Raw genomic sequence first — 26226 nt, forward strand, 5'->3', positions numbered from 1 at the left:
CGCACGCACGCACGCACGCGGATTCGTGCTTTTCCGATCGTTTTACATTTCCCGGGTTCGTCGAATTAAGATTGCCGGTTAAGATCCGTGATCTTTCGCGAATCTGTCTAGCGAAATTCGATCACACCGAACGGAGTTACGATACGGATACACGAAGTACAATGGAAAAATAAGAGAGAACGAGCATGCGAGCGCAGCGGTGCGAAAGCGGCTATCCGTGGACAGGATTCGACGTTCGACAAAATAATTTCGGCTCTACGCGACGACGACGACGACGGCGCGCAGCGCACCGATCGAGCGACAATACGTGCAAGCGGGTAGCAAGGATCGCGATCGACTAGACCCAACGGCATTGCTCTACAGGCGATCCGAACGAAACGGAAATCGACGAGGAAGACGCTGCGAGCGAGAAGCGAGCGCGAAAGCAAAGAGCGACCACGCGAACTCTCGTTCTAGATGCAAACCAAAAATGCGTGCGAAAGATCGCGCGCGTGCGTGGTTCGTGCGTACCTATACATTGCGTTTGAGAGAGAGATATTTACCGGTAAGATTATCGCCGCGTTGTTGCGGCCACCGAAAGGAAGGCCTTGGCTGCTGCTTGCTGCGCATGTCTCCCGTCCGGTGCGGCGGCTGCGAACCGCTCGCTTTTCAAACGATCGGAGACCACTACTTACCTGAAAGAGAAAAAGTCAGAATGGTCAGAAATGTGCCCTGTTCCGACCACGGTTGCAACGCGTCGTCGTTCCTTGCGAGACGGTCGCAAAATTGTTCCCACCCCTCCCCTCGGCTCTCTCTCTCTCTCTCTCTCTGTCTCTCTCTCTCTCTCTCTCTCTCTCTCTCTCTCTCTCCCTATATATATACATATATTAGGGGGACCCATAATTAATCAATTATTTTGAAATCTAAAACAAACTTTGTAGTAACTTCAAGGTTTTATTTCTTAATTTATTATATAATTCCCATCATTATCAAGGACAGTTTGCCATCTTTCCTGCAAATTTTCAACCCCCCTCTTATAGAAATCTAGGTTTCGTGAAGCAAAATATGACTCAAGGTGCCTCCTTACATCTTCTACAGAAGTAAATGTTTTATTTCTTAAATAATGCTCCATAGATCTGAAAAGATGACAGTCAGAGGGAGCAATATCCTGTGAGTACGGGGGTTGCGGTAAAACTTCTCATTGCAATTCTTTGATTTCTTCCTGAGTGAGTTTTGCTGTATGGAACCGGGCATTGTCAATTTGCAGTATTACACCTTTTCTGTGGACTAAAGATGCCCTATTTTTCAATAGTTCTGAATACAGCCGTTGTAATTGCTGACAATATAACTCAGCAGTGACTGTTTCCCCAGGTTTCAACAACTCAAAGTGAATTATGCCACGATAGTCCCACCAAATGCACAGTAACACCTTTCTAAGTGATAAGCTAGGTTTAGGGGTTGATATTGCGGTTTCATTTGCAGAAAGCCATTGCTTGGAACGCTTTATGTTACCACAAAGTATCCATTTTTCATCTCCGGTAACGATTCTACTAAGAAATTGATCTCTACTAAATCTGGATAGCAATGAAGTGCAAATTGATCGACGAATATTCTCGTTAGTCTCAGATAATTCATGTGGTACCCATATTCCTTGCCTATAAGCCTTTCGCACTTCGTGTAGGTGCCTCTGTATAGTTGACCATGTGGATCCAAGGCTTCTCGATAATTCTTGTATACTTAATTTTGGATCAGCTTCCACTAGAGATTTTAGGGCGTCATTATCAAATTCAACTGGTCGTCCACTTCGAGGCCTGTCAGAGAGATCATAATCACCAGCAGCAAACCTTCTAAACCAACGTTGACACTGGTTGACCTTCAATTCATCTCCATAAACATCGCAAATTTTCTTTGTTGTTACCGTTGCATTAAATCCCGCATGAAAATGAAAAAGTATTGTAGGAATATGTTGAACTCCTACGTCTCAGGTGTGACGTATCGGGTGAAGTGATTGACACCGATTTCACTAAAATACTTTATCTTAGTTCGACGTCTCAAGCTACAATTCGATATTCGCGGTCTCGACAACTAACTCGCTCGCGACTCTCGCTCAACTGAACCTGCCCCGTACGAAGGAGAAAAACGTTACGAAGAACAAAAACGTTACGAAGAACAAAAACGTTACGAAGAACAAAAACGTTCCTTCGAAAAGCAAAACGCTATCGACGCGGCTCAGCGTCTCACACCACACATAGTCGCATTCACAACCATACATCCTGACTCAGTCATACTCACATCCCTACAGTATGCAATGACGAATATGATCCTCGGAAGGTACAAGGCCGCCATTTTATTACAGGGTTGTAAAAAAAATAATATTTTTCAGTATATTTTGAAGACAGGCTGCTTTACCGAAAACTGTAAAAGAATACGTGTCTCCCCTTCAACGATCGGTACGGAACTAAAGACAAAACAAATTCTTTGCAAATAATTGATTACTTATGGGTACCCCTAATATATATATATATATATATATATATATACATATATAGACATATGTGCATATACATATATAATCTCCTTCTCTGTTTCTCCTATCGAAAGAAAACGATCTGCTCCGTAAAAAGATTCGTTGAGCGTCGACGGTGTTTTTCGTAGGGGCTGCGGACGCGGTCGAATCGTGTCCCCGAACAGCCGCGACCGCGTTTCCCGGGGTCTCGTCCCCCAAACTCTCCACCCCCTTATTCGGCCGTTACCAGCCCTCCTAACCGGCCGTATATCTTTCCACCGTACGCCCTCAAAAGCGGCCGCCTTTGTTTCAGATATTTATGAGGCGTTTTAATTCGCGCGCCGCGTCACCCGGCGTCGTCGGACCTCGGCCGGCGTCGGCGTTGGCGTCGGTGTACGCGTTGACTTCGGTTAGCCGGTAGGCGCGGGACGCAGCGCAACCGAGCGCCGAAACTGTGCAGCGGCGCCGCGCCGGTAGCGGTGGTGGTGACGGTGGCGGTGGAGGCGGCGGCGGTGCCGGGCGGTACGGGGATGATCGCGTTAAAGCGCTACCATCGGGGTATGGCGGGGTAGGCATAATAGGCGTAAGGGTGACTCGATAAAGCGACAACCCCTCTGTCCCCTTCCGCGCCGGCCCCCACCTTTTAGACGCAGACCATAAGCGCAAACAAACTCTCGGCCGTATATCGTCGCGAATGATTTCGCGTCCCCCGTCGTTTGTCTCTCTTTCCGCGTCTGCGACCGTCGCCTTGTCCGTTGCACCCCACCGGCTGCGGCCACGGCCGCAGTCTAGCCGATCCTCTTTCCCTTTCGTTCGATCAGCGTTCTCTTCCGCGGGATATCGCGAGAACACGCTGAGACTGCTTAGCTCGCGTTCCGTTCCGAGAGGAAAATCCATCGTCGGAAAGTTCGATATTCCGGGTGCGTCGTAACGTTCCGGTGATCCACGAGGTGTGTGTGTCAGCCGGCGACGTTGTCGTTGCACCGACGACGCCGCCACGGCCTCCGACCAAAGCTTCTCTTGGCAATGGATTTTACGTTTTACTTCGCGTCCCGTTTACGAGACACCAGAGACGCCGGCAGCACTCTCGCTCGCGTGCTTTGCGTCTCGCAGCCGACTTGAACGGTAACGGTCCGTCACTCTGTCGCTGTTTCTCTCTCGTTCTTCCACTCGTCTTCTCTGTCTCTCTCTCTCTCTCTCTCTCTCTCTCTCTCTCTCTCTCTCTCTCTTTCTCTCTCTTTCCGTCGCGGTCAGGTTCGTCCCTCGGTCCTTGTTACATTTGCCTTTATCGTTACGTTGCTCTTTCTCTTTCTCGAACGAATATTTTTGGCCCTTTCTCTCTCTTTCTATCTCGGTTCTGTTTCTCCCAACTCTGTGAATACTACTCGCTTCTTTGGTTCGTCCTGGTGTCTGGCCGGCCGCGTCCCAGCATGCTCTCTCTCTATCTCTCTTCCTCTTTCGTTCGCGCTCTCCTCGGCGCGACGGCTCTCTAAAAGCCTGGCCGTGATCTATGACGGGACGTTGCGTCACTCGAGGAACAGATGCAGGACCACTATATTACTCGACCGTATCTACGGTGAGAATGAAGAGGGAGAGCAGTAGAAGCGGGTGACAGGGGTCCCGGGGGGAGAGAGAATCGTCGGGCAAAAGGCTAACGCAAAGACACGGGACGCCGAGGAAGGCACGTTCGAAACGTGCGTCGCTGCGTCGTGGACTCGTGTTGCTGGCTCGGTGGCGCGTTGGCGCGACGCGAACCGATAGCGAGCACGATACGTTGGAAAGTGGAAGCTCGTTCATGGAAACGCCACCCAGCTGTCTACGCGAGCGGACCGGGGAGGAAATGTAGGGGAAGGGAGGCTCGAAAACGCGCGCGTCGGCAGGGTAGACGCTCGGAGAGTCCCATAAATCAGGTCAGGGTTGGCTGTGACGGGGGTGGCTGCGCGGCGGTAGTTGCAGAGGGAGGTCGAGAGAGAGAGAGAGAGAGAGAGAGAGAGAGAGAGAGCGAGTCGCCGCGCGGAGTTAAGGGGGATAGCTACGACCCGAAGCGAAGGGATCCGTTGACTAAAGGTCGGCGCGCAACGAGCTCGTGCCGAAAACGAGGAACGAGGAACGAGGAACGAGAAACGAGAAACGAGAAACGAGAAACGAGAAACGACGACGACGACGAAACGAGAAACGAGCGAGGAGAAGGACGCGCATGCTCGTAAAACGTTTGGCGCCAATTCCATTTCGCGTGCCGAGTAGAAAGGGTTCCTCTCTCTCTCTTTCTCTCTCTCGTCCGTGCCAACGCGATAGATCTATATCGATCGTCGTCGGTTCCAGCCAGTCGAATTCGAAAAGTTTTCGAAAACGAGAACGAATCGACGCTGGAGAAATCCGAGACGAGACGGGCAGAGACGAGTCGAGACGAGTTCGGGGGAACAGAAAAGAACGGGAACAGAAAAGGAGCGGTATATCCGAGAGCGAATCAACCTGCTCGATAGAAAGAAAGAGTTAGAGGGAGGTGGAGGGAGAGGGGACGTTGAAGAAGCTTCGAAGGGACCCCAGATGGAATCGGTGCAGTTTGGAATATTGGAAAACGTCGGATCGCGCGAGAAATCGAAGAGGAGTGGAGAGAGGAGAGAGGAGAGAGGAGAGCAGGAGGCGAGAGGAAGCGACAGAGTGCGAGCAGGGCACTATTTATGACGCGTACGTGAATTCTTGGAACAACGGGGATACGGCGTGTTCGTGTCACGGCGTTGCCGAAGAAAAAGAACGATCGAGGCTCACCGAGGGACTCGAGGGTGGCTAGAGCGCAGGCGGACCGATGTCGTAAAATTGAAGTCGACAGGAGTCGGTAGGATCGTTCGCAGTGCCGTGGACGCGACCAATTCGTTTCGAGAAGAAGCAACCGGAGTTTCGGTGCGACGCGACGTAAGGGAGGGGGGGGGGGGAGGAGTGGATGGTAGTCGTGCGGCGATGAATCGCAGCAGGTCGATACACCGTTCGCGCGATACGCAACCAGAAGCTTCGCGAGTCGACGAGTTCTAAACGCAGAGCACAGGCTGGAACGGGCGCGTTGACGGATGGAGAGGGAGAGAAAAGTCACGAAACGGACGGGTCGCGGCTCCTCGGAAATGTCCGTCCTTCGTGGACGTTAAACGTCTTCGAGAGATCAAAGCTTCGAGACACGGGGGAAAGAGCGAGGCTTCGATTGATTCATTGGACGCGCGTGCCTGGTTTCGAATCACCAGAATAGAATCCGCTGCCTCGGAATGCCAGGCTAACGGCTAATCCATCGAGCGTCTTTATTGCTCCGCGACATTTATAAAACGCCCGAGAGACGAGGGTTCGCTGCGATCGCGCTCATTCGTCACCGATTATAAATCGTCGGGTTTAGGTTGGGTTCCCCTTGGACCGCAAGAAGTTTCGTCGCTCTTTTTCTCATCGGTACGCTGCTCTCTTTACGGGTAACGTTGGTTCGGCGAGGTGCAACTTCGAGAACACGCCTAAACGAACACCTAATCTGCCTTGGTCGCGCACGAGATCGCCCCGAGATCATCGAACGCGTCGTCGAAGTAACAGCGGTGCTGCGCGTTCGAAAACGATCGAGGGAGATCGAGGCGGATCGAGATCGATCGAGAAGTAATTCGAGCGAGAATGGAAACGAAAACGGAAACGGAATTAATCGCAGGGAGGTGGAAGAAGAGGCCCGCCCGCGTTTCGTCGAGGAAAGTATGGGGAAGATAAGGGGCGCTCGTTGCGACGAAACGTCCCCGGACGGTCGTCCCGGAGCGTTTCGAAACGCTGAAGCGCGTCCCCACCAGACCCCCTTCACCTCTATCCGTTGTAACGACCGCCGGTCTCGTTCTCCGGAGCATCGTCGAGACCGGGGGGCGATATTGCGCTCTCGCTGTTCCTCCCGGCGCGTCGTTACGCCAACTTCTTCGGCGTCGACGAACAAGCGGGATGGACGAAGAGAACGCGTCCGCGTTCGCAAAATCCTCGACTATCTCCATTCCGGCGCTCTTCGTTCTACCTCCCCTCTACGTTCGGAGCGGCAGCCGAACGAGATACGTCGAGGTATCGTGGATAGTATTCGCGAGGGCGAGTCGAAACCCGAGTGGGTGGTAGCCGGTTTAATACTCGCCTCGATGGCTCGGTGTTTCTAGTAATTGGGAAGTTAAACAGCCCTCCGACATGCAGCTCGCTTTCCCCGCCCCGTTACTTCTTCCCTTTGTTCTTGCTTTTCCCTTCCGGTTTGGTCTCGCGTGCCGTTCCTCGCCTCCGAAATACTGGAATAGTAGCACGGCACGGGTACACGCTATATAGCCTACCCTCCCGAGAGAAGTGGAAAGCTTTAATTAAAGAAGACGAGCAATGGATTCCCTCTCGATTCTCGGAGCAACGTCCTTTCGTTTCGTTTCGTTTCGTTCCGTTTCGTTTCTATTCGCGGTGGAAGGGAACGATGGGAGATGGTCGCGCGAGAAGTGAAACGTTGAGAAACCAGCGGGACAATCTCCCGATTGCTTTCGGCCGTTCCTTATCGACAGACGTTTTCGAGAATTTCGAGCGATCCGCTCGATTCGTGTCGAGGATCGGACGAGTAGAAGAAACACGGCTGGCAGGAGCCCGATACTACGGGAGGGAAGAAAAGAGCGACGGGGAGAGAAGAGGGGTTGCCAGACTGAGAGAAAGAGACGGATGCTTGGCGGCCCGGCAAACAGACGGAGAGAGAAAGAGGCGATGAGAAAGAGAGCGAGAGAGACCGAGTCGATGGAAAGGGGGAGGGGGAAAGGGGCAAGGTAAGTAGGTATAAAGGAGCGTGACTGGACGCGAGTTCAATACGCGGCCCTCGAGCACAGCTGTCACTGACATCGCCGCAATTCGAAACTGACCACGACAGCTAACCTCGGTACAGGCGGACCACAGCGGCGGAAACTTATACCAACCTTCCGATTGATACGTCCCGGCCACTCACCATACGCCGAAGGGGACGGATTAGTCGGCGGATGGCAGACTTCTCGTGCTTCCAACTTCCACCGAGAGTCCTACCACCCCTTACCGATACGGCCTCCTTTCGGAATAAGCGCGTCGTCGATACTCGCTTCCTTTTCGGAATCTCGACATTTTCCCGAGAACGTGGGAAAACGGTACTCGAGTCGAAGAGGCGATAACGGGCGAACGCGCAAATGACCGCGAAATTAAAAGAGAACGAAGAAACGCGGGAGAGAGAGAGAGAGAGAGAGAGCGCACGCGGGCGCCGAGCTCCGTGAAAGAAAACGATACCGGAGATAGTTGGGTCGTAGCCAAGCAAGCAGCCGGTTGATCGGTCGAACGGACGAACGTTCGGATGGACGGTCGGATACGGTCGGTCGATGCTTCGTGAGAAGGGCGAAGAGATGATTGATGGAACGTCAGTCATGCTGCAGCCATCGATCTCCCGTACCTATACCTTTATTATTTATTATCCTTGCCGCTACGGATACTTTGCTCCAGGTACGTCGCGCTTCTCTCGTTCTCGCGTTCTTTCGTTCTTTCTCGTTCTTTGGTTTGGCTCGCTCGGCGAACGCCGCACCGTTGCCTCGACCGCAGCCCCAGCCAGCCGCCATCGGCGAACTCCAAAGACTGTCAGTGACGAAGCAACGGGTCCACGACAGGTATAGAGATCCTCGTTCGAAGACGGTCTCGGTCTCGAGACGGCTCGCGTTTCCGGAGAAACACCGGCAAATCGGTGCCGCGACACGGCTTCGAATCGATTCAATTTTTCCGTTGCGGCGCAAAGACTATTTATCACGGCGCACCGGCACGGCAGCGGCCGCAACCGCGGCCGGTCCGACAAAAGAGCTCGCGGCGGTTGGCGATCGTTGCCGCCCCCGTTGCTCCTTTACAAACACATCCGAGGACGAACGAATCTCGCGCTCGTCTCTGCTGCGTCACGAAACAAATGCGCTTTCGGCCAATCATCGTGGTACCGTCTGTAGGAACGACGATCACGATGACGCGGTGGAAGATGACTCTTCGCAGCTGTCAATCGTTCGAGACCACGCCACGGGCACGTTCTGTCCGAGGCTCGACGGTTTCGTGCGATCCGCTCGGACCGCTCGCGCTCGAGCGAATCCTTGACGCGGCCCGTCCGAGACGAAAGACCCCGAGGCAAAGAGCCGGGCATATTTGTTCGCGAAAGGGAAACGACCGGAGCAACAACGTCTCTCCTCGTCGATCGAATTATTTCGCGACGGTTTTCGTTTCAGCCGCGAGAAAGGGTGGCCCCGTGCGAACGAGAAAGAGCAAGAGGAGAGAACACGCGCGTCGAGACGAGAACGGACAAGAGGGGAACCGCGAAAAGGGAAGGTGCGCGCGTCGTGCAACAGGGGCAGAAAAGTTGACGGCTTAGACGTTTTAAATTTCTCGAGGTATTTGAGAAGACATCGAGCAACTCGATCTCTCGAGCCGGACGCCGCGTCGGAGATACCTGCACCTGAGCCTCTTAGACGGTTTTTCGTTTCTTTTTTTCCCCTCTTCCGACAGCTGAACAGGTTGCGTAGCCTGCTCGCGATCTTCGAAAGAAAGGAAGGAGATCCGACGTTGGCTAAATTTCGCGACGATGCTCGGATCCGCGAAACGCCCGAACCGACGAAACGCGAATTTCTTTTCAGCGTATTCGAAACGATCGAAAAAAAAAACACTTCCGGTCTACTCGTTGTCTGCGCGGTTGCTCGCCGTTAATTGTTTACGGGCTGGAACACAGCGAATCGGTTATCGATAATTAACAGGCGAACGAGCACGCCAGGTGCGTCGATGTTACTCGTTAATGTATTAATTATTCAAAATGCGCGAACTCGGTTGTGCGCGTACGCTTGTCCCCGAGTGCGTTATGTGTGCGTGAGCAGCGTGAACTGGAACGTTCAACGGCTGTGCGCAAACGGATTAGGATATACGTGATTCGAGGCAGGTCAAGACCGGGTACGACGTACGAACGCGTAGAATAGGTATGCGTGGAAGTGGGCGAGCTAGCGAGCGAGAGAGCGAGCAAACGATCAGCACGGTACACCACGGCAAGGCAAGGCAAGGCAAAGCAAGGCAAGGCACGGCACAGGTACGGGTACGAACACGGACCCGCGTGCTTCATTCATAGTTAAGCGGAGCTGTTTATGAACGAGCATGCCTATTACGTAACGCATCGTCGGCAACGAGTCTTTTTATACCGACCACGTGGTCGAACGGTGGATTACGCGTTCCTAGCGGGCTATGGCCGCGCCACGGCGAGTCAACCGATCGTCATCCCCGCGGAACCGCACCTCTGCATCGACGAGCTCGGATCCAAACGAACTCTTCCTCCACGCAATCGGATTCCCCTCTCTTCGTTCCTCTCTGGCCGAAGAAAGCCGTACACCTCGATCATAATTACCGATAGTCCGTCGATCCGATACGCTTCGATACAAGAGGTCCTTGTATCGTTCTCGATCACCGATGCGTGGAAGCGGGTTAATTGGAATCGTATTCCTGCGAGCGACGGGTACCGATCGTATCAACATGACGCGACGCGACGAAATGTGACGAGACGAGACCAGACGAGACGAGACGAGACGCGACGCGGGACAGTCCCGTCCTTCTACCGCCTTTTCTCCGCTGCCTCGGCGATCGATAAAATTCTGGGGAATGGTATTTCGTGACGAAGCGGTAACACCGTCGACGAAATCTTTCGCCGCGAAATTGGGTTACAGAGTCGACGAGCCGATGTCACGGAGTCGCGTCGAGAGAGCTGGTACGTTTCCATCTGTCCGAACGGCCGGCAATCCTTTCGCGTTTTAGGGAAAACCATGTCGTCCCGAATGATAATAACGGTGACACGGTTTGCGCGGTACTAGTCGGCTTGGCCCGGCCCGGCCCGACACAGCTCGGCCATCCATCGATCAGCCTTGTCGAAAATAAACGATCGACTCGACGAGTTCGAGAAACCGAATTGGCCGTGTCGACGAACGACGTTTGCACTTTCGCCGCGTCTATAATCGCAGAGAGAATCTCCTAGTGTCGACTTGTGGTCGATCTCCCCGTTACCAACGACAAGGGTGGCGGAAAAGCGACGGGAAAGATACGGGAAGTCGGCGACATACTCTCGCGAAGAATCGGTGCGTTCGGGCCGCAATGCCGGTGACGTGACGTCCCACCACCTTGTCCCTTCCATTCCCTTCCCACGCAACGAAACGACTCGCTTCGCGAAGCCATGATTCACCGGTTTACACGCGACTTCGATACCGTTACGCGCGTGTGGGCATACAGGGTACGCAGCTTGCAAGCAGGTATGTATACGGACAACGACCACGACCAAGACGATCAAGACGAAGACGAAGACGAAGACGACGCCGATAGATCGCGTTACGATGTCGTTGTCGCTCTGTGAGATCCTAGTTTCTCGACGGAATGCGGTTCGTCGCGTCGATGGAGAACAGAGGAGCGGAGAGGATAGACGAAGAGAGGCGCTACCGAGAGAGTGATCTACGCGCGAGTGGGTGGCACACCCGGCGCGTATGCTCCACGGTGACGTAACACGCGCAATTACTATGCGTCGCTATCACCGATCATCGTGTTTCGAGCGTGCACGCGTGTGCCAAGCGTCTCTCTCCGTTTTCTTTTTCTGTTTTCTTTTTCGCGTTACCGGTCGAAATTAAAGACGATCAATACGCTTCGGCTTGGTTGAGCCGAGTCGAGTCGAGTCGAGTCGAGTCCGGCCCGCAATCGTGAAAGCGCGCGCAAGGATCGAGAATGATTTACAAGGTAGACAGCGGTGAGACGCACGCGCGCACGTTGCCAATACGACTCTGTCCCCGAGTAGCGGTGTACTTGTGCCCCGTGAAATCCAGAGAGCAACGACGCGAGTAATCTAGCCGGTGATTCACGGAGGAATTTTTCTCCGCGCGGAGGCGAGAGAGAATTTATCGTCTATCGCGAATACATAAAGTACCGTCGCTCCGGTTCGCGTTTCCAGGCGTTTTCGAGCGGGTAACCGCCGAGATACCGTCTACGTGGTTCGCGCGAGCCACGCGCGTTTCGGACCGTCCGAAAAATCAGAACGACTCTCAGCCGAGAGACGCGAATCGAGGTTAGATCGCCGACGAAGCCGTCCGTCCTTCGCAGCCCGTAATAAAGTTATTCGAGTTAATCGAGATAGTTTCGATCGTCGCGGTAAAGAGACAAACGACCGCCAAAGTTCAATAAAACGTTTATGGACGTCGCATCGGCGCTTACCACCGAAGCGATACGACATCGGCAAACGAGCCGGACCGGGCTTTCCGATTATTCGTCGATGCACGCTGCGTTTCGCTCGACCTATCTTCGCGGTCAAACTCGTTATCGATAATTAAAAATTGTCAAACGCACTTTGGTCGAATCGACGCATCACAAACCGCGCGGAATCCAACTCGAAGTAGCCCGAGGGTGATCGCGGCTGAATCAAGGGAAAAGGGAGCGGTGCGGAGGGATTGCGACAAAGAGAGAGGGAGGGTGGGAGCGAGCGAGATAGAGAGAGAGAGACAGAGAGAGAGAGAGAGAGAGCTGGACGGCCATACGTGCTGCGCGATCATTAGCCAGTGTATTATTATTCTCTGGATATTAATTGATTTCGAAAATACAATTTTCTGTGCGACCGATCAAAACCGGGCTTCTCCCCATCCTCTCTCTTGCTCGGCCAACCGTCCACCCCCACCACCCTCACGCAACGAGCTCATCCCCCGTTGCTCTCCCTTCTATCGCTCTTCTCCGCTAACGTTCTCGTTATATGCAAACATTTGACTATCCGCGTGACCGATACGCCTCCGGCTTTTCGTCTTTTCTCCTTCCCTCCCTTCCTTTCTCTCTCTCTCTCTCTCTCGCGCTTTCTCTGTGTGACCGTCTCTCTCTCTTTGGTATTTCGACTATTTCAGGGATGTTTGTGTCGGTAACGACAGCAGCAGAAAATTGTATACGCGCGAACGCGTGATGAAGCGACAGGGTCGCGTTGCGATTGTAATGAAATTTGAGCGAACAGGAGGACAAAACGAGAACAGAAACAGAAACAGAAACAGAAACGGAAGGGAAACTAAAGGGGAGAGTAACGGCTTCGAACGAGAACGCAAACAGAAATAGAGACAGCATCGGATGCGAGCTGGCAGGCAGCGGAAGCAGCAGCGGTAGCAGAAGCAAACGCGTCGTATCGAAGGTACGCACCGATCGCGATTCAAAGTGCAACGATAACCTTTCGTGGTCATTCGTCGTGCGGTACGATTGCACACACGCGCAACCGATGCGTGAAAATGGAAATCGAGCGAAATGGATTCGTTCGATCGGAAAAGCAAGCGAACGAACCAGCGAACGCATCACCGAGAGAGAGAGAGAGAGAGAGAGAGAGAGAGAGAGAGAGAGAAACGGAGTACGAGGGACGGACGGGTGAGCGGATAGATGGACGGAGAGAAACAGGGAGAACAGTGACAGGAGAAAAAAGAACAGCCGAACCGCCGCGGGTCGCGGCAAATTAGCGCCATCGAGGCTCGCTAATATTTTTTTGCGTTCACGAAGGGTAAACTTTTTTTTTTTGTGTTCGAATTTGTTTCTTGCATGACGTATGCATCGCGATGAAACGATAGCACGTTCATCGAGAGGCATGATTTTGATCAAAGAGTTTTTTATCGTTGAAACTGAACGAATAAACATTCCAAACGAACGTGTCGCGTCGCATCGCATCGCATCGCATCGCATCGCATCGCATCGCATCGCATCGCATCGAGTCGATCCGTCGATGTTCCGAATGGCAGGCGGAGCTACCGCGCGATCATCTCTTACGGTGCGACGGGGGTGCAGGACGGTGGGGGTGTCCGGTTCTGGTTAAAGGAACGACGCGAACAGAGTGTCGAGAGTGTCGAGAACGTTGCTCGCGACCGAGAAAAAGGTGCTGCCAAGCGAAGAAGAGAGAGAGAGAGAGAGAGAGAGAGAGAGAGAGAGAGAAGCGAGTACCAAGCAGCGATGAACAGAGGGAACAGATAGAACAGTGGGAACAGTGGCAACAGAGGGGGACGGGGACGTCGCGGATAAGCTCGAAGGTTGTTCCCCTGGACTCTAAGCAAGCGCGTACGTTCAGGTTCGTTCATTGAAACGTTACGTACTCGTCGTTCGGAAGCGACGTCTCTCGACAGTTTACAGCCACCGGCCGCGTACGTTTACCACGTTAATAATCTCGTCTTTCTTCCCACGATCGTTCGTGCCTTTCGACAGATGGACGCTCCCCGTTTACGAGATCTTTACGATCGCGCGAGATTTAAATGCGCGCGTTAAGTTAGCGCCCGTGGCCGTGGCAGCGCTTCTCGTTCGCCCCCTTGCCTCGATGGGATTCTTGCCCGTTACGGGCAGGCTTCGGGCAGCTTCGGGTCGCGAGCGAGCGAGCGAGCGAGCGAGGTCCTAAACCTTAAACCCTTCACGAATCTTGGAATCGCTCTGTCTGAACGGTGTCCAGTTTCATGGTTGTCTCTCGCTGTTGCTCGTCTTTTCACGTTCACCCCTTATATCGTAGCAGTTGTACGAAAACGACAGCGTTCGCGTTCCTGCCTTCGATCAGCTTCGATTCCGATCCGATTTGATCCACGGCGAAACGGAAAGCAAGAGCAAATAAACGAAAAAAAACGGGGTTTTAATTTGGCAGGGTTTACGGTTTATTCGCAACAAGAAAATTGCGAGAAAGGGAACGATAGCGGGAGGAGCACGATTTGCGACGGAGCAAACGATAGAACGGGGAACCGAGACGGAGCGATGGAGAGGCGGAGGGACGAAGAGACGAAGAGATCGAGAGACCGAGACACCGAGAGACTGGGAAGTTGAAAGAGAGCCCCCGAAGGCCCGAATATCGATCTCATACATAATTAAATACCGACCCGGTGGAGCATCACAAAGAGAGCTTACTTCGGCTTTGATCTGCTGACAGACGGGGCCCGTCATCGCAGACTTCAATAGGCGCTACTGAATTGCGGGGGTGTGCTATTGACGCGTTAGAACTCGAGTTCGCGCTCGAGCTTGAGCTCGGGCTCGCGATCGAGCTCGCGATCGAGCTCGCGCGTCTGCATTCGGACGCCTATATACACCCACGAACCGTGTCTACGCGTTTGTTTACCGTTGTGCACTTGTCGCGCGCATACTCGTTCGCGTACCGGCGTTGTTGATCGCGCATTCGAGTCATTGCCATCCGTGAGAAACGTTGCTGCTGGTAGGTGCGAGGAGACGTTTCTCGTCGAGAATCGCAGCGGTTGTCGCGCAAGAGAAACGCTTCGCAGGATCGGCCTTTCACGACGTACACACAGAGTTTTTCCGAACGAATTGACGTCGGTTACGGATCACGTTTCGCATCCGTCGCGCCGCGCCGCGCCGCATCGCGCGGCGTCGATCCAGAATTGGCTATCGCTTAAAAATGCAGAACACTGCTCGTTCAGAACTCGGTGGGTCCTTGTTCCCGTGATCGCGACAACCACGAACCCGTGACGAGTTGTCCGAATCTATCGTTCGCGTATCGACAACTTCTCAAGAGAGACGGGCGACAGAACAAATTTAATCGTTCTCAATGACGTCGGTCCTCCACACGGTCTCTCCTTCCTAAATTTTAATCGTCCGGATCAATCCAGAACATCTAAGTGGATATTTTCGACCGATCGATACTATTTTCGGACGAGTCGCTGAATTTTTACCGCGACCTCTGTTTACAAGGCGCTCGCGACCAGTGTCTCGTGTTTTTGTCGGACGCTTGACGCGTAATTAACCGCTCAGACATCGCGCACACTGTGCTCGTAGGCCGGTGTTTTTGTTCGTAAACTCGAGTGACACCGACACCCCGGGTCTCGAGCCGGCTGTTCCTCGGTCAGAAGTCACGAGCGAGTGCGTACGTCGTATACTGTAACGCGGTACAGTTTCGCCACGTGGCAACGCGTCGAGCGTCGAACATTTCCTCGTGACACCGACGCGACCACAATTCGTCGTGTCACGTCGGCGTCGTCCGAAAGGATCGCGAGAGACGTCGAGAACGCTTCGCGACTCGTGCTCGCAGATAGGTATCGTCCGGTTGTCTGACCAGCTGCGATCCGTTTCCCCTTCGCGCGGTCCTCGCGCTCCTCGCGGCACGGCGAAGCTACGGTATTATACGGAACGTGACGCGGCAATTCACCGTTTCCAGCGCGAATAGCGACCCGGAGTAATTGGAAACTATTATGGTAATTCACAGGCGTGCGATACGAATCGAGTTGTCAACAAAATTGATTTGAATCCGCTCTTGTACGTGTGCATGTGTGCGTGATCGTGCGCGTGCCCGCGTCCATGTACGTGTACGTCAAACGAGGATCGCGAGCAGAAGGAAGGGACATCGAGAATAAGTATTCGGAGGAGGGGGCAAGGAGAACGAGCAACGAAAGGCTCGAGAGAGAAAGTTCGATGTCGCGGAACCGTTTGACAGCGGTCGTCGAAGCGTCGATGATTTCGGAAGGTTGCACGGAATCGGTTTGGTCGAGCGGTGCGGGTTTCGCGGGACACGACTTACCGTAAAGTAGTGGTTCCAGCGCGCAGGAAACGTCAGTCCCGATGGATCGTCGACAACGGTGAAACGTCAGGAGCGATTATCCTGTGCTTGGACGACGAGCATCGGGAGCCGCGTGTCCTCGGCGATTCCCTCGGCATCGTATCACCGCGTCATTCCCAAGGATCTTTCCCACCCACGCAAAGACAATAAAGACGCACCACTCACTGAACTGGTTTGGCGTTCGCTGGTCGCCTATCACTCGTTCCCTCGAAACCGAAACTCTTTCCGCTATCCTCGGTGTGGCTCGACGAGCCGCGCGTCGCCGCGTCACCGCGTCACCGCGTCACCGCCCGTAATTTCGCATGGCCGCGGGTTCACGATTCGACCGGGCTAGGTTACGCGCGGCCCTGAAGCGTCGCGGGCCGGTGCTGCGGACGGACGAGTCACGATTTCGCGGTAACGCGATGCATGACTCTTGGACGAAACGAAGCGAAAGCAACGACCCTCCCACGACGACAGCACGTGGCGCACTGACGGCTCCGCGGTCATCTTCCCCGTCCGTGCCCCCTCCACTCGGGCTCTACCGCCGCTCTACCGTCGCTCTACCGCCGCTCTACCGCCACCGCCGACGCCGCCGATGCCGCCGATGCACCTCTCCTTTCCCTCTCCCTCCGCCGCCCCACCTCGAGCGCGGTCTCACTCTCTCGAAAGAGAGGGAAAGAGGGGGAGAGAGACAAAGACACAGACACGGAGCACGAGAGAAACAGAGACAGGCCGATACATACAGAGAGCAAGAGAGTAAAAGAGAGACGGAGTGTGAAAGAGAACCAACTCTCCCCGCCTGGCGCTGGCCTCGCTTCTCCTACCGAATCTTCACCCCCTCGCCCGTCCACGGCCACCCTCTCGCCTCCTCCCCTCCCGCCCTCCGATCCTGGTGGTGCTCCACGCTTCGTTTCTCTCCTCGCCGAACCGCTCCTTTACTACCTATACCTACCTCCCTTCTCGGTCACGCTCTCCCGCGGCCTCGGTCTTTCTCTCTCGCTCCGACGTCGTTCTCCCTTTCTCCCTGTCTCGCTGTCTCGCTGTCTCGCTGTCCCGCTGCCGTCCCATTCCAAACCCCGCGCAAAACGAACGGACCATATCCCTCCCCGCCTATCCTCTCGTCCACGACAAACCGACCACCCCTCCGCCCTCGGCCCTGACCTATCCCCACCTTCGACACGCACCGGCCCGACGTATTTCTCTCCCCACTAACGCCTCATTCCACCCACGCCCCCATCCCACTCTTCCCAGTTTCACGGAGAGACTCTTTTCCTTGGACTCGCGACTTTTTCGCGTCTCCCCTTTCTTCGTCCTCGCCTTGCATCTCGGTCCCTCTCGGCTCGCCGCGTACACGCACTCTCATTCTCGCTCGGTTTTCGCATTCGTTCGACTCCCAGTCCCATTCTCTTGGTTACCCCTTCGTCTACCGACGATGCTTCGCGTTCGCGTATCCCGAGTAGGTAGCAGGCAGTAGGTAGTAGGTACACTACCCTTCTTCGCACTTGTTCCGCCGTTTCGCCGTCCTTCCTACAGTTTCGCCAACGAATTCTCGTCGGGTCATCCGCGATTCTTTCCGCGCCCTCGAATCCACGAGTCGAGTCTCCGTCTTCGTCTCGCTTCGCTTCGTGTCGTTTCGTTTCGTTTCCGTCTTTCTCGAGAAACGAACGAGACGGAGAGAGGTTGATAGACGAATTCCCAGGCAGCGTCGGTCGGCCCGAGGAAGAAGAAGAAGAAGAAGAATAGCTATTTCTAGGTGAGACTCTCCGAGATCGGAAGAGCCACCGTGACGCGGACGCGGACGCGGTCGCGGCCGCGGCAAACGGACGAAATTACGTAATCCCTCGCGACGATCTCGTTAAAGTTGCTTTCCTTGAGCGTACAATTAGTATACGGTAATACGATTTGCTTAATAACGATTTATCGCGAGCTCGCGATATCGTCCGGGGACGATAAATATTTTGACGATGACGTTTATTGTGCATGTACAAGCAGGGAACGCCGTACACGCCCTTCGGCGGGCCAACAGCTACTCAGGCCTAACCGAATCGCCGGGGATTGCTTTCGATTCGCGAATCGTTTGCCGCGACTCGACGAAAATATCGTCTTTCGAAAGAATTTTGATCGACCGTGGCGAGGAACCGTGGAACGGAGGAGAGCCGAATCGGTGGCGCGTTCCACTGGCCCTTGTTAACGCAGGAATGTAAATCAACTCGTAATAGCGTGGCAGCCAAGGATTAAGCGGCGCGCGAAGACGAACTACGGTACGGCGAGAAGGTACGAAGTGCCGGCGAGGCAAGACCGACGACGACAACGAAGACTACGACGGCCACGACGACGACGACGACGACGACGACGACGACGACGACGGCGACAACGACAACGACGGCGACTACGACGACGACGACGACGATGACGTCGAGGGCGACGACGACGACGATGTTGGCGACGGTGGTGGCGCGGTGGCAGCGGCGATGTAGCAGGGTGAGCGTCGATGGGTGGGAAGAGCGGCAGCACCCTCTCCTCGTGCCCCGAAGCATTAGGAGTTCGGTAATAAATCTCGTTGAAAAAACACACGCGCGCACGTACAGAGACACGTACACGAGAGCAGGCGTTCGTGCGCGTGTACACGTATTCTCGAGCAAGGGTCTCAGACAGTTCCACTCTCTTCCTCGCGTCTATCTCGTTCGGCTCGTACATCTGTGCTCTCGGAGTACAACGAGCGCGAGAAAGAGAAAAGCCGGGGCAGAGCGTAAGGAGGGGGGTCATACCCCTCCAAGCTTTAGATCTTTCCCCCGTCTCGTCGTCGCGGAGCACCGCGTCCGACGGCAACGAGGTCGACATGATCTATGCACGCCGTGCAGAGGCGAGTGTCACCGTTTGCTTGATGCATTGGCCCTCACCTGAGCCCTCCCTCCGGTATCGTTCCGTGGCCGAGCCCAACGACGCGTATCCCCTCCGTTTGCTCGCGGTTCGCGGATCGCCGATCGCCGATCGACGATCAACGAACGTGAATCGCCTCGATCGCGGACCGCGACTCGCCTCGGCTTGTTACCGGCGCGAACGGCCGCGGTGAAAGCGCGTTCCGCGTCTTGTCGAAATTAATATCGAAATCGAAATCGAAATAGACATCGGGATAGAAATCGAAATAGACACCGGACGAGACAACTTCTAAGAACTAAAAGAAAAACCGGCTGGACCGGGGGTTTTTAACGGTCGAAAAACGATAGCGTTAAAAAGATCGACGCAAAAGGAGAGGCGAGCGGGAATGAACTACGGACGAGGAGGGGCTGGGCGAGGGAAGGAACAGGGTAGGAAAGGGACCGACTCACGGTAGAAGCCTCGACGCGAATAGTACGACGATGGTTACATTCTACGGATCAGAGAGCTCGATAGCGTGCCGAAGTCGAGGCGAACGGCAATAAATCCATTTTTCGTGAAGGGTCGGTCGAGGGGCGAGAGCGAGCCAGGGTCTGATTAGCAGCCTGACTCTCCGTACAGGATGACAGCCGGTGAGTTATAATATTGCCCATCCATCTATTTATCTACTCCATCGCCTCTCTTCTCCCCAATGCTCCGCTTCTCCACTCTGCTCCGTTCCGCTCCTCTCCGCTCCACCCCGCTCCGTCGTGGCGTCCGTTTGCTCCCTCGTTCCCGCTTCCCCTCCGCCGAGCCTTCTTCGTTCGTCGACGCGCGAACACGACTTTCCGTCGTTCGGCAAATAGTCTAGTCGACGCAACGCGCCTCGACCGCATCGACTAAAATTTCAATTACGCGAAACGCGTAATCCCTAGCCAGACGATTCTTTCGTTTCCCGGTTAGGCTCGGTTCGGTTCGGCTCGGCTCGGCACGGAACAGCGGCAAAATCGGTCGGTGCAAGAGGAGAATCGAGCTCGCGCTTAAAGATATCGCGAAGAGGGTGAGTTCTCTCTCTCTCTCTCTCTCTCTCTCTCTCTCTCTCTCTCTCTCTTTCGCGAATCTTGCCGCCGAAGGCGAGCGGCGGGACACCTCTCTATACATTTTGAACTGGAAAGACGCGGCGTCCCGAACTTTCGACGGGAACCAGTTCATATATCTGAAGTATGGCTGCCATAAATAAGCGACCCGTCCGTTTGCTCTGTTCGCCCAACCTCTCGCGAATCTTTCTTCTCCTCTCCTTCGTTTCGACTGGTTCGGTCGCTCTTGCTCTTCCTTGCCCCCCAAATTTCTTCGGATCGTAATATCGAGGTCGCGTCGCGTACCAATCTAGCCGTCGAACGATCTAGCCGCGCGAGCAACCAGCAATCGGCAATCGACAACCAGCGCGAAGCAGGGTGAAACGCGAACCTTTCTCTTGGCCACCTGCGCGCGTTTCCAAAGAATTATCATCCCGCGACACGTCATTGTGCACGCTTCGATAATCCAGATCCGAGGATAATCAGTTTCCAAACTCAACGGTCCGTCTCCCCTTCTATGTTTTCTCGCGACCTACCAGCTTTACATTGCACGAATCGACGCGAATCGGTATTTTCGTCGATCGAAACGGAGGAAAAGATGTCGGGGCTGTGCTCGCGGTACGGTCGCGTTTCCATAGCCGGATATCGGGCGAACGAGAGAGCGAAAGAGCGAAAGAATCAGGGAGAGAGAGGGAGAGAGAGAGAGAGAGAGAGAGAGAGAGAGAGAGAGAGAGAGAGAGAGAGAAGGAGCGAGGGAGCGAAGGAGCGAGCAAGCGGGCCACCGAGCGAACGGACGAGCGAGCGAGACGGGCGATTGGAGCGGAGCGGGAGTGATTTATGCTAAGTCGCTGATGCTGGTAAGGCAGGGGCCCGTGTGTATTACGTTCCCGGGCAGCCATCTTGGGGTCCCTTCGTTTCTCCGAGAAGTCGAATCGATTGACAGACTCGTGCCCAATCGGCGATCACCGCTCGACGGAGAAACTCTCGTTTCTTTTCGCGACAAGCTTCGCGCTTTCTACCCGTTGCACGCAATTGTTCGCAATTGTTTCTCGCGATTCGCGGTTCGCCTCCTCGTCCGAGGAGGACGTCGCGACGAAACAAACGATACCGGCTGAATCGAGAGAATATGCCCGGGCCACCAAATTCGATAGACGGAATTTCGGGGTATTGTTTCGTAAACGAGTTGATCGATCATCGACAACGACAACGACAACGACAACGACAACGACAACGCGACAAAACCGGTCGAGCGTATACCAGTTTGTGAACAGCGTGCTCGGGCGATTCGGTTTCCTCGAGCGATTCGATGAAAGCGTCGCGTATCTCTGGCATTCCTTTCGTTCCGTTTAACCGTGAAAACCACGCGCGCCACACCGACCGGCGACCGTTCTGATTTCTATCCATCAGCGTTGGTCAGATTTACGACGTCGCAGAGGGGCCTCTGTGGGCCTGCCGGTGGGCCCGGGGGTCCTCGTGTAACAATGAAACCACGCCATTTGTCACAGAGGCGCTTCCTCTGCGCTTCTAATAAACGTTCGTCCTACCGTCGTGGCACGGTCGTGCTGCAACGTGCAGCACGGATCGACCTTTGCTTTTGCTCCGTGGATCGTGATCTCTCGAGCAACCGCTACGACTCTCTCTCTCTCTCTCCTTCTCTTTTTCTCCCTCTCTTCTCCTCTCCCTGTTGGCCAACGATTTTACCTCTCGCTCTCTCGCTCTCCCGCTTTCTCGCTTCGATCCTTCGAAGCTTCCATTTCGCTTCTCTGCTCCTCCGCTCCTCCGCTTCCTCCGGGTTCGCGTTTCGTAGCTCTTTCTCGCTCGCTTTCATACTTCGTAGGACACACTGTTCGTCCACTCGTGGTTCCGAAGAAGAGATCGAAACCGAAGGAGAGAACGGGACGGGAATCGGAGGTAAAGAGACACAACGAGCATGCTGGGATACAACGTGCCCACGTTCATACTTTCACATGCCGACACAATGCACCGGACCATCGAGAGGAATTGTCATACAAATTGTCGCTTATTCACCGACGATCCCGAAGCGAGGATGAACGGCCTTACGAGTCGGTAGCTCGAAAACAACGCCGAGGCGCCTTTTCAGAGCGGCTAAGGCCTTCGTGGAAATACCAATAAAATGGGTTTCCATGCTCTGCGAGAATGGAGAGACGGGGTGAAACGTGGCGACAGAGCGACAGAGAAAATCGTTGACGCTTTAAAATCGCAGAGACTTTTCCGTCCTGAAACGCGTCCCTCGTGATAGCGTTCGAGCGCAAATCGCGGAACAGCGGCCGCGGAGACCGGTGGATTCGACCACGCGGTTTCGATATCGTCCCACGCTCGAAGGTGATTCGTACGAATTTAAACGACGTTCGACGGTAGACACGAACGGGACGTTCTTGTACCTGTTCGATAAATTCACCGCACCGCACCGCACCGCGGCTCGGAAAGATCCCGGATAAGCGGGGTCGTTGCAAACTTCGGAGCGACGATGATGCGATCGATAGCAGAAAGAGTTATATAGTCGGCGAAAACGAGGGTTACACGACCGAGGTCGGTCCTCTCTTAATGATTCGGAGAATCGGCGCAACGACGTCCGGTCGCGGACGCGACGCGTCAATGCGATGGTCGGACGCGCGCGCGAGTTCTACCGTCGCTTCGATACGTCATCGGATTTGCAGGCGAAAGACCGCGAGCCGCGAGCCACGGGCGACGAGGCGTCGAGGCGTCGAGGCATCGAGCTCGCAAAATACAGTCGAATCGTCGACGAGGCGTACCCGCTCGGCCGGGATCCGGCTCTCGAGAACCAGAAGATCGAAACGACCGGTAGCTGGCCGACCCGTTCCTGGCTGCCGTTTCGTAAACGGAGGTCATCCACGGTTCCCAGCCGGCAGATTCTTTTTTCTCCCTAAACGTCACCGCCGATATTTATGGCGAGCCATAGAGCCGAGGGGTTCGACTGCTCCGGGTCTCGCTACACGCCGAGAGCAGAACCAGGGCCCCGGCGTAATTCTGTCAGCGTCACGCTCTCGGGCCAGCCTCGACCTCGACGAAGCCTGCGAAGAAGTAACAGAAGGAACGCTCTCTGTAGCCCGGGTGGACCGGGATGAAACGCAATGAAAAAACATCACTGGAACGTTTCCAATCGTGTCCCGTGAACCCGCAGTTGCGTCAGCGGATCAAAAATCCTCTATTCTCGGTGTCTCGGTACACCCTAACCACGACCCCTCGGGCCTGCTTATCGGTCAAGGTTGTTCGCCGTTCGCGCGATTCAGAGCGAAACCCCTTTTCCTTCCTCGCCTCGACCCTTTTTCCAAGAGAGCAGTGCAGCGAAGGGAGCAAGGGAGCAAACCAGCCAAAAGAGCAATCGAGAAGGCAACCAAGGTGAGAACGATAATCTCGCGCGGCAAGGTGTCGCGTTTATCGGTTCCTCGGGGAAGACTCCCGCGGCCGTGTTCGTCGGCCGGTATGTGGGCTTCTAGCGACGCGTCCCGTGCTTCGAGGAGGTCTACGAGGCGGCAAGATTTACCGCTCTCCGTTTAGAATCGGTCCGAAAACCGAGTTGCACATCGTGGGTGAGTCGACTTTGCGTCAACGCAACGTTAGGTCGAACGTTGGTCTGATCGACGATGCTCGACGCAAGGCGCGCACCTCCCCGCCCCCGTCTTGGCGAAATTCTAGGATGGTCGTTGGTATTTATCTGGTCGCGTATCGCAGACGCAGCTACGAGTTTCGTTTACGCCGCGAACAACCGTGTAAAACTCACCGGCGCGTTAAGCATCCCATGGTACCGATAGCTAAACAATGCGTGGCCGTGCCGCGCCTTCTGCCACGAGATAAAATCGAGATCGAGAAAGACCGCGCGCGTCGGCTCCGGCAGCATCCCGTTTAGCGTTTTCGTATCGAGCCGATTCCGAGGAGCGTCCCGCGTCTCTGCTTCGGAGGCGGTTATACGATATTATAGAAGAGAAATCATGCGAGAAGAGACGATCGGGCAGGGCGGATGGATAGACGGATAGACGGATAGACGGATAGATGAAGGTGCGTGCGGACCGATCAGGTTTGAGCAGCTGTCTGCAACCACGTCGCTCAAGTTCACCATGTCGGGTTCGCGGTGGAATGAATGCCTTTCATTATGAGTCTTATCTTCCGCCCGATCTCTCTCTCTTCCTCAACCCTTTTTGCCTCCTTCGCGATGCCCTTCTTTCTTCGTTCCGTCCCTTTCTCTTTACTACTTCGTCGTACACGTAACCGTAGCCATGGCCGTTGATTCGACCAAACAGGACACGCGTTCCCGGAGGATACGACAACCCGTACGAAGAACCGATGTATACGGAGCGAGAGGGAAAATATCGTCGAAGGAAGCACAGCCCTCTTTATACCTGAGCACCGCGCGATTTATCGTGGGTAAACCCAGACTTTTTTCTTTTTTTGTTTGTTTTATCTTTCGGACCGCAGGGCGTCAGCATCGGCGTCGGAATTGGCATCGACGTCGACGCATCGAATGATCCCAAGGGTCGGGACGGAGAGACGATTAGAAGGTTTCGCGTCGCGATCGTTTAGTCGGCCGATTCGATCGAGCGAAAACTATCGATCGAACGATCCGTCAACGGTGGAGGAAAACGATTCCGTAGCGTTGGTGTCGTAGCGCGGAGCGAAAGGTGGAAAAACGGAGGACGCGCAGCACCAGGTCGGTGCGAGCCGCTGCGAGCGCACGCGGATGAAACGATGGCCGCGAGAAGTTGGCTCCAGATTGGGCAGAGGTGACCGGGCTAGGTCTGGGAATAGGTCCTTCGATGCTTGGTCAGGCGTCAGGGACACCTGCTATCGTCGACGAGCACGAGTTCATCTTCCGGAGACAGCGCCGAGCAAATCTCGCATTCCCCTTTCGAGCGTGTAAACGGCGCGGCGCGGTGCGGCGTGCCGCGCGATAGCCGCGGCGGCGTGCACGCCGTGACAAGCCGGACAGTTTGACACTCGGCTTCCTAACGATCGGTCCGGCCTGTCGGAGAAAAAGGAAGCTTTGAATGCCGATTCTGCGGGCCGGCTTGATCGACGCGTCGTCTCCCTGTCAGCTCCGTCTCTTTCCCTCTTTCCCTCTTTCCATATCCTAGATTTTCTTCTACGAGCCGCTCGGCTTTGTGCGCCGAGCCATTCGAGTTTAACGTTTATTGTTTGCGCGCGCACGCTCGTCTTTGTCCTCCTCGTCATTCAGCGAGGCGCGTAGTGTTTCGCGTCCCGTCGTTCGCGCGACTTATTTTATCAACGAATTTCAGAGGTGGTCGGTGACGCGCGTGTTCGATCTCTAACCTCGATCGAACCGCAGAGTCCCGAACGAAAATCCTCTCGCTCGATTCTTCAAGCATTTTGCGGACCCTTTAGCGGGAACGAGCGAAGTTTACGCGAAGCGATCGCTCGCGCACGCATCAACTAAGAGAAGAGGAGCAATTGGTTTCGTTTTGTTCCCCGCGACTCTGTCACTTCGAGCAATTGACTTTGATCCGTTCGTGCGCGCGTAACATTGAACGCAATTACGGTCAATTTACGATGCCACTCGGTTCTCTCCCGCTATCCTCCCGGACCAGGAGCAGCCTATAGGTGGTATTTGGTCGCAAAAGGATCGAGCGATTCCGAGAGTTTTTCCCTCGCCTCGGAGTGGTTCGCCGCGCGAACGAAAAGGATCGTACGGCGGAACACGAGTACCTTTGCCTCATCGTGTCTCTGGGTCTCCGGCGTCTCTGCCTCTGCCTCTGCCTCTGCCTTTTCGTGCCCGACCACCGTTAAAGCCCGCGAATTCGAGTGGACGCGACTCGTCGTATAATGTTACATCCTATTAGGGGGAGGAATAACTGCTAGATGAAACGCGACAGCGAACCAGGATCGACGGGGGCAGGGAGAAAGCGGGGTATGGTGGGCTATGTTCGGTTCTTCGAGAGATGCGTGTCAGTCGATCGTCTCGAGTGCCCCTCGGAATACATAATGCGACGTTCGCCCATTGATCCACGACGCCGATCATCGTCGGTCCGCTCGTAGAAGGCGAACGCCGCGCGCGCGTTCGAGCACGATGACTGCTCGTCCGCCTCTCGTCGAATCGAAAGTATCGCGGACGATACGTAACCTCCCGGTTACGTGGAAGCGGAACAACGGCCAAGTCGAAAAATGGACGGACACGCGGCGCGGCGTTTGTTGCCGCGAAGCGTTGCCGTAGCGTCGGCGAACCTCGGGAAGGGTGGATCGTACCGAAGGAAAATTTCGACTATAAATAG

At 54.7% G+C, this 26226-nt stretch overlaps 1 protein-coding gene across 4 annotated transcripts in view; it reads right to left on the reverse strand.

Moving 5' to 3' along the window:
* The window catches only part of Tio (zinc finger domain-containing protein tiptop), a 73857-nt gene that overhangs the window by 26802 nt on the left and 20829 nt on the right, over nucleotides 1-26226 (reverse strand). The window contains exons 1-2 of one of the 4 annotated variants that reach the window (XM_076789442.1): nucleotides 16011-16590; nucleotides 543-674 (exon numbers count right to left, since the gene is read on the reverse strand). The exons of 1 other annotated variant lie outside the window; for it this stretch is intronic. In XM_076789442.1, the coding sequence (XP_076645557.1) occupies nucleotides 543-609 (67 nt within the window). In that variant the 5' untranslated portion in view covers nucleotides 610-674; nucleotides 16011-16590. Of the gene's footprint in view, nucleotides 1-542; nucleotides 675-16010; nucleotides 16591-26226 lie in introns of those variants that run through there. 2 more of the 4 variants (XM_076789445.1, XM_076789453.1) reach the window with 2 other exon arrangements.

This window comes from Halictus rubicundus, chromosome 1 (genome assembly GCF_050948215.1).
Source record: "Halictus rubicundus isolate RS-2024b chromosome 1, iyHalRubi1_principal, whole genome shotgun sequence".
NCBI classification, from domain to species: domain Eukaryota; kingdom Metazoa; phylum Arthropoda; class Insecta; order Hymenoptera; family Halictidae; genus Halictus; species Halictus rubicundus.